The following is a 10,884-nucleotide window of genomic DNA, read 5'->3' on the forward strand; positions in this document are numbered from 1 at the left end:
ACATCCTTTGAGAACCCATTCAACTAATTGTCCTCATATACTGTATATATACCTCTCCTCCTCCAGGTGTGTGACTACGAGACCAACGTGGCGAGGAACCTGCGCATCCACATGACCAGCGAGAAACACATGCACAACATGATGCTGCTGCAGCAGAACATGAAGCAGATCCAACACAGTCTGCACCTGGGTCTGGCCCCGGCCGAGGCTGAGCTCTACCAGTACTACTTGGCTCAGAACATCGGCCTGACCGGGGTCAAGCTGGAGAGCCCTGGCCCAGACGCCCAGATGATTATTAACCCCTTCCAGCTGGACACTAATAGCTCTGGGCTAGGTGAGAATCAGGGTGACTTTTAGGCTTTCTTTTGCTCTCTATTTTGTATCTATCTTTTTCTGTCATTCTCTCCTGCTCTGTCTTTCTCGCTCTTCTTTTGCTCCGTCTATATCTGGCCCATACCTCCTCTAGAACCTATGGCTCTCTTTGATATGATCCGTCTATATCTGGCCCATACCTCCTCTAGAACCTATGGCTCTCTTTGATATGATCCGTCTATATCTGGCCCATAACTCCTCTAGAACCTATGGCTCTCTTTGATATGATCCGTCTATATCTGGCCCATACCTCCTCTAGAACCTATGGCTCACTTTGTTATGATCCGTCTATATCTGGCCCATAACTCTTCTAGAACCTATGGCTCTCTTTGATATGATCCGTCTATATCTGGCCCATACCTCCTCTAGAACCTATGGCTCTCTTTGTTATGATCCGTCTATATCTGGCCCATACCTCCTCTGGAACATATGTCTCTCTTTGTTATGATCTGTCTATATCTGGCCCATACCTCCTCTAGAACATATGGCTCTCTTTGTTATGATCCTTCTATATCTGGCACATACCTCCTCTAGAACTTATGACTCTCTTTCTTATGATCTGTCTATATCTGGCCCATACCTCCTCTAGAACATATGGCTCTCTTTGTTATGATCCGTCTATATCGGCCCATACCTCCTCTAGAACATATGGCTCTCTTTGGCCTTCTTTCTCTTTTTCCCTCTGTCCTCCATTTTCTCTCTCCTCCCCCTGTCGCTCCTATCTTCTGTCATCCCTCTGTCTTTGCTTCCTCTCCTCGACCTCTCTCTCTGATTAAAACATGATTATGAGATGCCACAGGAGAATTATTCTTAATCTTTTATTCGTAATTTCCTTAAATCACCTTACCCCCCCCCCCCCACACACACACACACACACTCACACTCACACACACACACACACACACACACACACACACACACACACACACACAGACACACACACACACACACACTATAGGGCGCAGATTCCCCTAGGAGATGAAGGGGTTTAACAAAGAGCCCATACTGTTAGCCATCCTCATGGCAACCTGGAGGTCACAGCTGTAGCCTTGCTGATTCTCATATCTACACGCACGCACGCATGCACGCACCAATCAAATCAAATGTTAATTGTCACATGCTTCGTAAACAACAGGTGTAGACTAACAGTGAATTGCTTACTTACTTCTACCCAACAATGCAGAATAATATAAAAAAATTGTATAAATATTAATAGACTTACAAATGGGTGCAGTCAACTTATGATAGCCAGTGGGGGGTGGGAGAAGAAGGGTTACTTTATACTATTCCAGGTATTCCTTAAAGAGGTAGGGTTTCAAGTGTCTCCGGAAGGTGGTCAGTGACTCCGCTATCCTGGTGTCGTGGGGGAGCTTGTTCCACCATTGGGGTGTCAGAGCAGCGAATAGCTTTGACTGGGCTGGGCAGGAACTGTGCTTCTGTAGAGATAGGGGGGCTAGCAGGCCAGAGGTGGATGAACGTAGTGCCCTTGTTTGGGTGTAGGGTCTGATCAGAGCCTGAAGGTTAGGAGGTGCCGTTCCCCTCACAGCTCCGTAGGCAAGCACCATGGTCTTGTAGTAGATGCGAGCCTCAACTGGAAGCCAGTGGAGTGTGCAGAGGAGCGGGGTGACATGAGATAACTTGGGAAGGTTGAACACCAGACGGGCTGCAGCGTTCTGGATAAGTTGTAGGGGTTTAATGGCACAGGCAGGGAGCCCAGCCAACAGCGAGTTGCAGTAATCCACACGGGAGATAACAAGTGCCTGGATTAGGACCTGTGCCGCTTTCTGTGTAAGGTAGGGTTGTACTCTGCGAATATTGTAGAGCATGAACCTGCAGGATCGGGTCACCGCTTTGTTGATAGCGGAGAACGACAGGGTGTTGTCCAGGGTCACGCCAATGTTCTTTGCACTCTGGGAGGAGGACACAATGGAGTTGTCAACCGTGATGGCGAGATCATGGAGCGGGCAGTCCTTCCCCGGGAGGAAGAGCAGCTCCATCTTGCCGAGGTTCAGCTTGAGGTGATGATCCGACATCCACACTGATATGTCTGCCAGACATGCAGAGATGCGATTCGCCACCTGGTTATCAGAAGGGGGAAAGGAGAAAATTAATTGTGTGTCATCTGCGTAGCAATGATAGGAGAGACCATGTGAGGATATGACAGAGCCAAGTGACTTGGTGTATAGAGAGAATTGGAGAGGGCCTAGAACTGATCCCTGGGGGACACCAGTGGTGAGAGCACGTGGTGCGGAGACAGATTCTCGCCACGCCACCTGGTAGGAGCAACCTGTCAGATAGGACGCAATCCAAGAGTGAGCAGCGCCAGAGATGCCCAACTCGGAGAGGGTGGAGAGGAGGATCTGATGGTTCACAGTATCAAAGGCAGCGGATAGGTCTAGAAGGATAAGAGCAGAGGAGAGAGAGTTAGCTTTACCAGTGCGGAGAGCCTCCGTGACACAGAGAAGAGCAGTCTCAGTTGAATGACCAGTCTTGAAACCTGACTGGTTTGGATCAAGAAGGTAATTCTGAGAGAGATAGCAGAAGAGTTGGCTAGAGACGGCACTCTCAAGAGTTTTGGAGAGAAAATAAATAAGGGATACTGGTCTGTAGTTGTTGACATCGGAGGGATCGAGTGTAGGTTTTTTGAGAAGTGGTGCAACTCTCGCTCTCTTGAAGACGGAAGGGACATAGCCAGCGGTCAAGGATGAGTTGATGAGCGAGGTGAGGTAAGGGAGAAGGTCTCCGGAAATGGTCTGGAGAAGAGAGGAGGGGATAGGGTCAAGCGGGCAGGTTGTTGGGCGGCCGGCCGTCACAAGTCGCAAGTTTTCATCTGGAGAGAGAGGGGAGAAAGAAGTCAAAGCATAGGGTAGGGCAGTGTGAGCAGGACCAGCGGTGTCATTTGACTTAATAAATGAGGATCGGATGTCGTCAACCTTCTTTTCAAAATGGTTGACGAAGTCATCCACAGAGAGGGAGGAGGGAGGGGGAGGAGGAGGAGGATTCAGCAGGGAGGAGAAGGTAGCAAAGAGCTTCCTAGGGTTAGAGGCAGAGGCTTGAAATTTAGAGCGGTAGAAAGTGGCTTTAGCAGAGGAAACAGAGGATGAGAATGTAAAGAGGAGGGAGTGAAAAGATGACAGGTCCGCAGGGAGTCTAGTTTTCCTCCATTTCCGCTCGGCTGCCCGGAGCCCTCTTCTGTGAGTTCGCAATTAGTCGTCAAGCCACGGAGCAGGAGGGGAGGACCGAGCCGGCCGGGAGGATAGGGTACATAGAGAGTCAAAAGATGCAGAAAGGGAGGAGAGGAGGGTTGAGGAGGCAGTTTCAGGAGATCGGAGGGAGAAGGATTTAGCAGAGGGAAGAAATGATAGGATGGAAGAGAAGAGAGTAGCGGGAGAGAGAGAGCGAAGGTTGCGACGGCACATTACCATCTCTTTAAGGAATACCTGGGATAGGCTAAAGTATTCCTTCTAACCCCCCCCCCCCCCCCCCCCCCCAAATTGTAAAGTGGTTATCCCACTGGCTATAGGGTGAACGCACCAATTTGTGAGTCGCTCTGGCTAAGAGCGTCTGCTAAATGACGTTAATGTGCCCTTGAGCAAGGCACTTAACCCTAATTGCTCCTGTAAGTCGCTCTGGTTAAGAGCGTCTGCTAAATGACTAAAATGTAAATGTAAATGAGTAGGGGCAGAGTGAGTAGTGTTGGAGGACAGCGAGAGAGAAAAGGATACAAAGTAGTGGTCGGAGACATGGAGGGGAGTTGCAGTGAGATTAGTAGAAGAACAGCATCTAGTAAAGATGAGGTCAAGTGTATTGCCTGCCTTGTGAGTAGGGGGGGGGGGGCGGTGAGAGGGTGAGATCAAAAGAGGAAAGGAGTGGAAAGAAGGAGGTAGAGAGAAATTAGTCAAAGGCAGACGTAGGGAGGTTAAAGTCACCCAGAACTGTGAGGAATACGGAACTGGTACCAGTACGGAGTCTCTGTGCAGGGGTACGAGGGATATTTAGGTGCATTTGTACATATTCAGAACCCTTGACTTTTTCCACATTTTGTTATGTTACAGCCTTATTCTAAAATTGATTAAATCGTTTTTTCCCCCTCATCAATCTACACACAATACCCCATAATGACAAATCGATTACAGCCTTGAGTCTTCTTGGGTATGACACTACAAGCTTGGCACACATGTATTTGGGGAGTTTCTCCCATTCGTCTCTGCAGATCCTCTCAAGCTCTGTCAGGTTGGATGGGGAGCGTCGCTGCACAGCTATTTTCAGGTCTCTCCAGAGATGTTAGATCGGGTTCAAGTCCGGGTTCTGGCCACTCAAGGACATTCAGAGATTTGCCCCGAAACCACTCCTGTGTTGTCTTGGCTGTGTGCTTAGGGTCGTAGTCCTGTTGAAAGGTGAACCTTCGCCCCAGTCTGAGGTCCTGAGCACTCTGGAGCATGTTTTCATAACGGATCTCTCTGTACTTTGCTCCGTTCATCTTTCCCTCGATCCTGACTAGTCTCGCAGTCCCTGCTGCTGAAAAACATCCCCACAGCATGATGCTTCCACCACAATGCTTCACATTTTACATTTACATTTAAGTCATTTAGCAGACGCTCTTATCCAGAGCGACTTACAGTTAGTGAGTGCATACATTATTATTTTTCATACCCCCCACGGGAATCGAACCCACAACCCTTCACAGTAGGGATGGTGCCAGGTTTCAGGCTAAAGAGTTCAGTGTTGGTTTCATTAGACCAAATAATCTTGTTTCTCATGGTCTGAGTCCTTCAGGTGCCTTTTGGCAAACTCCAAGTGGGCTGTCATGTGCCTTTTACTGAGGAGTGGCTTCCGTCTGGCCACTCTACCATAAAGGTCTGATTGGTGGAGTGCTGCAAAGATGGTTGTCCTTCTGGAAGGTTCTCCCATCTCCACAGAGGAACTCTGGCGCTCTGTCAGAGTGACCATCGGGTTCTGGGTCACCTCCATGACCAAGGCCCTTCTCCTCCGATTGCTCAGTTTGGCCGGGCAGCCAGCTCTAGGAAAAGTCTTGGTGGTTCCAAACTTCTTCCATTTAAGAATGATGGAGGCCACTATGTTCTTGGGGACCTTCGATGCTGCAGAAATGTTTTGGTACCCTTCCCCAGATCTGTGCCTCGACACAATCCTGTCTCGGAGCTCTACGGACAATTCCTTCGATCTCATGGCTTGGTTTTTGCTCTGACATGCACTGTCAACAGTGGGATCTTATATAGACAGGTGTGTGCCTTTCCAAATCATGTCCAACTAATTGAATTTACCACAGGTGGACTCCAAAGTTTTAGAAACATCTCAAGGATGATCAATGGAAACAGGATGCACCTGAGCTCAATTTTGCAAAAGTTCTGAATACTTATGTAAATAAGATATTTCTGTATTTAATTTTTAAGACATTTGCAAAATGAAAAAAAAAAAATGTTTTTTGCTTTGTCATTCTGGGGTATTGTGTGTTAATTGATGAGGAAAATAACATTTTCATCCATTTTAGAATAAGGTTGTAATGTAACAAAATGTGGAAATGGTCAAGGAGTCTGAATATTTTCCGAAAGAACTTCCAACAGGACTTCGACCCTAAGCACACATCCAAGACAACGCAGGAGTGGTTTCGGGGCAAGTCTCTGATAGATAGGGGTAAAGTGACTAGGTAACAGGATAGATAATAGATAGTAGCAGCAGCGTATGTGATGAGTGTGGAAGTGTGGAGGTGTGTGTGGCGACAGTGTGTCTATGTGTACGTGTCGTGTGTGTGTGTGTGTGTGTGTGTGTATGTGTTGGAGTGTCAGTGTAAGTATGTGGAGTCTAGTGTATGTGCATAGAGTCAAAAACACACACAAACACCATTTGTAGCCAACGTTGTTCAGACACACATAAACAAACACACACACACACACACACTGTTTACTAATTAGCAGATTTGTACTGTAAAAAAAGGCAAATCTGTAATTGTTCAATTCTCAGCTTGCTAGTCTTTTGTCTACATTTTCTGGGAAAGGAGACATATTGAGCTCGTAACAGTGAGTGAGAGGGAGAATTCCAAAATATATCCAATTTTGATAAACTCCCATATCTACTGGCTGAAATACAACAGTGTGGCATCACAGCAGCAAGATTGGTGACATGTTGCCACAAGAAAAGGGCAACCAGTGAAGAACAAACACCATTCTAAATACAACCCATATTTAGGTTTATTTATTTTCCTTTTTGTACTTTAACTACTTGCACATTATAACATTGTATATATACATAATATGACATTTGAAATGTCTCTATTCCTTTGAAACTTTTGTGAGTGTAATGTTTACTGTTCACTTTGGATTGTTTATTTCACTTTTGTTTATTATCTATTTCACTTGCTTTGGCAATGTTAACATACGTTTTCCATGCCAATAAAGCCCTTTGAATTGAGAGAGAGAGAGAGAGAGAGAGAGAGAGAGAGAGAGAGAGAGAGAGAGGGAGAGCGAGAGAGAGAGTGTGTGTTTTAACTGAACAGAGCTGCTTTTGTATCGATCGTGTTGTGTGAGAAGGCCTGCTAACTCTCCTACCCACTACTCTATGGCTAGCACTAGCCCTGCACTGCCCTGCATCATTAAAACTATCTGATGAGGAAGCCAACAAGTTGAAAGGGATGATTGTAATTGATCCTGATCCAATCCTATTAGATTTTTTTTATAGTCAAGGCTTTGTATGGAGCCACTGGGTATGTACAAGGCTTTATTTTATCAAATCCTTTGGTGTGACTGAGGCCTATACCGCTACGCTATGACTCGTCTTCTCTGGTGTGACTGAGGCCTATACCACTACGCTATGACTCGTCTTCTCTGGTGTGACTGAGGCCTATACCACTACGCTATGACTCGTCTTCTCTGGTGTGACTGAGGCCTATACCACTACGCTATGACTCGTCTTCTCTGGTGTGACTGAGACCTATACCGCTACGCTATGACTCGTCTTCTCTGGTGTGACTGAGGCCTATACCACTACGCTATGACTCGTCTTCTCTGGTGTGACTGAGACCTATACCGCTACGCTATGACTCGTCTTCTCTGGTGTGACTGAGGCCTATACCACTACGCTATGACTCGTCTTCTCTGGTGTAACTGAGACCTATACCACTATGCTATGACTCGTCTTCTCTGGTGTGACTGAGGCCTATACCACTACGCTATGACTCGTCTTCTCTGGTGTGACTGAGGCCTATACCACTACGCTATGACTCGTCTTCTCTGGTGTAACTGAGACCTATACCACTATGCTATGACTCGTCTTCTCTGGTGTGACTGAGACCTATACCGCTACGCTATGACTCGTCTTCTCTGGTGTGACTGAGACCTATACCACTATGCTATGACTCGTCTTCTCTGGTGTGACTGAGACCTATACCACTACGCTATGACTCGTCTTCTCTGGTGTAACTGAGACCTATACCACTATGCTATGACTCGTCTTCTCTGGTGTGACTGAGGCCTATACCGCTACGCTATGACTCGTCTTCTCTGGTGTAACTGAGACCTATACTGCTACGCTATGACTCGTCTTCTCTGGTGTAACTGAGACCTATACCACTACGCTATGACTCGTCTTCTCTGGTGTGACTGAGGCCTATACCACTACGCTATGACTTGTCTTCTCTGGTGTGACTGAGGCCTATACCGCTACGCTATGACTCGTCTTCTCTGGTGTGACTGAGGCCTATACCACTATGCTATGGCTCATCTTCTCTGGTGTGACTGAGAACTATACCGCTACGCTATGACTCGTCTTCTCTGGTGTAACTGAGACCTATACCACTATGCTATGACTCGTCTTCTCTGGTGTGACTGAGGCCTATACCACTACGCTATGACTCGTCTTCTCTGGTGTGACTGAGGCCTATACCAATACGCTATGACTCGTCTTCTCTGGTGTAACTGAGACCTATACCACTATGCTATGACTCGTCTTCTCTGGTGTGACTGAGGCCTATACCAATACGCTATGACTCGTCTTCTCTGGTGTGACTGAGACCTATACCGCTACGCTATGACTCGTCTTCTCTGGTGTGACTGAGGCCTATACCACTACGCTATGACTCGTCTTCTCTGGTGTAACTGAGACCTATACCACTATGCTATGACTCGTCTTCTCTGGTGTGACTGAGGCCTATACCACTACGCTATGACTCGTCTTCTCTGGTGTGACTGAGGCCTATACCACTACGCTATGACTCGTCTTCTCTGGTGTAACTGAGACCTATACCACTATGCTATGACTCGTCTTCTCTGGTGTGACTGAGACCTATACCGCTACGCTATGACTCGTCTTCTCTGGTGTGACTGAGACCTATACCACTATGCTATGACTCGTCTTCTCTGGTGTGACTGAGACCTATACCACTACGCTATGACTCGTCTTCTCTGGTGTAACTGAGACCTATACCACTATGCTATGACTCGTCTTCTCTGGTGTGACTGAGGCCTATACCGCTACGCTATGACTCGTCTTCTCTGGTGTAACTGAGACCTATACTGCTACGCTATGACTCGTCTTCTCTGGTGTAACTGAGACCTATACCACTACGCTATGACTCGTCTTCTCTGGTGTGACTGAGGCCTATACCACTACGCTATGACTCGTCTTCTCTGGTGTGACTGAGGCCTATACCGCTACGCTATGACTCGTCTTCTCTGGTGTGACTGAGGTCTATACCACTATGCTATGGCTCATCTTCTCTGGTGTGACTGAGTCCTATACCGCTACGCTATGACTCGTCTTCTCTGGTGTAACTGAGACCTATACCACTATGCTATGACTCGTCTTCTCTGGTGTGACTGAGGCCTATACAACTACGCTATGACTCGTCTTCTCTGGTGTGACTGAGGCCTATACCAATACGCTATGACTCGTCTTCTCTGGTGTAACTGAGACCTATACCACTATGCTATGACTCGTCTTCTCTGGTGTGACTGAGGCCTATACCAATACGCTATGACTCGTCTTCTCTGGTGTAACTGAGACCTATACCACTATGCTATGACTCGTCTTCTCTGGTGTGACTGAGGCCTATACCGCTACGCTATGACTCGTCTTCTCTGGTGTAACTGAGACCTATACCGCTACGCTATGACTCGTCTTCTCTGGTGTAACTGAGACCTATACCACTACGCTATGACTCGTCTTCTCTGGTGTAACTGAGACCTATACCGCTACGCTATGACTCGTCTTCTCTGGTGTAACTGAGACCTATACCACTACGCTATGACTCGTCTTCTCTGGTGTGACTGAGGCCTATACCACTACGCTATGACTCGTCTTCTCTGGTGTAACTGAGACCTATACCGCTACGCTATGACTCGTCTTCTCTGATGTGACTGAGGCCTATACCGCTACGCTATGACTCGTCTTCTCTGGTGTGACTGAGACCTATACCGCTACGCTATGACTCGTCTTCTCTGGTGTGACTGAGACCTATACCGCTACGCTATGACTCGTCTTCTCTGGTGTGACTGAGACCTATACCGCTACGCTATGACTCGTCTTTTCCGGTGTGACTGAGACCTATACCACTACGCTATGGCTCGTCTTTTGTCTACATTTTCTGGGAAAGGAGACATATTGAGCTCGTAACAGTGAGAGAGAGGGAGAATTCCAAAATAAATCAAATTTAGAATAAACTCCCATATCTATTGGCTGAAATTGGCAGTGAAGACAAACACCTCTCTCTCCCACTCCCTCTCTCTCTCTCTCTCTCTCTCTCTCTCTCTCTCTCTCTCTCTCTCTCTCTCTCTCTCTCTCTTCTCTCTCTCTATCCCACTCTCTCTCTCTCTCTCTCTCTCTCTCTCTCTCTCTCTCTCTCTCTCCCTGCTCACTCATTCTTCTCTTCGTTCATTTTCCTGTTTCTCTCTCTCTTATTCTCCTTGTCTTCCAAATCACTCTAACTCTCTCTCTCTAACTCTAACTCTCTCTCTGTCCCACCTCCCTTCTTCTTTCTCCCTCTCCCACCCTCTATAACATCCCTCTCTCCCTCTATAACATCCCTCTCTCCCTCTATAACATCCCTCTCTCCCTCTATAACATCCCTCTCTCCCTCTATAACATCCCTCTCTCCCTCTATAACATCCCTCTCTCCCTCTATAACATCCCTCTCTCCCTCTATAACATCCCTCTCTTTCTCTGTCCCCAGTGAATAATGAATTGTCTGCAGAGCTGCGTCTGGCCAGTGGTCAGCTGATGGCTGATGACCTGTCCGTCCTCTCCGGCGAAAGCGGCATCGGCGGCAATGGCGAGCTCTCCCCGCCCATCAGTGACCCGTCGCTCCGCATCTACCAGTGTTCCGTCTGTAGCCGCTTCACATCCGACAGCCTGGAGGTGTTGGGCGCCCATGTCAACGCAGAACGCACCCTGCCCGAGGACGAGTGGCGTGGCATTGTGGGAGATGTGTACCAGTGCAAGCTGTGCAACTACAACACCCAGCTGAAGGCCAACTTCCAGCTGCACTGTAAAACAGACAAGCAC

At 47.6% G+C, this 10,884-nt stretch overlaps 1 protein-coding gene across 1 annotated transcript in view; it reads left to right on the forward strand.

Annotated features, from left to right (window-relative positions):
• The window catches only part of LOC311121379 (zinc finger homeobox protein 4-like), a 59,508-nt gene that overhangs the window by 48,287 nt on the left and 337 nt on the right, over positions 1 to 10,884 (forward strand). The window contains exons 4-5 of the mRNA XM_084195878.1: positions 67 to 334; positions 10,553 to 10,884. The exon at positions 10,553 to 10,884 is cut by the window's right edge and continues 337 nt beyond it. Of these exons, the coding sequence (XP_084052004.1) occupies positions 67 to 334; positions 10,553 to 10,884 (600 nt within the window). The remainder of the gene's footprint in view (positions 1 to 66; positions 335 to 10,552) is intronic.

Source organism: Coregonus lavaretus (genome assembly GCF_964263955.1).
Source record: "Coregonus lavaretus genome assembly, contig: HAP1_SCAFFOLD_658, whole genome shotgun sequence".
Lineage (NCBI taxonomy): Eukaryota > Metazoa > Chordata > Actinopteri > Salmoniformes > Salmonidae > Coregonus > Coregonus lavaretus.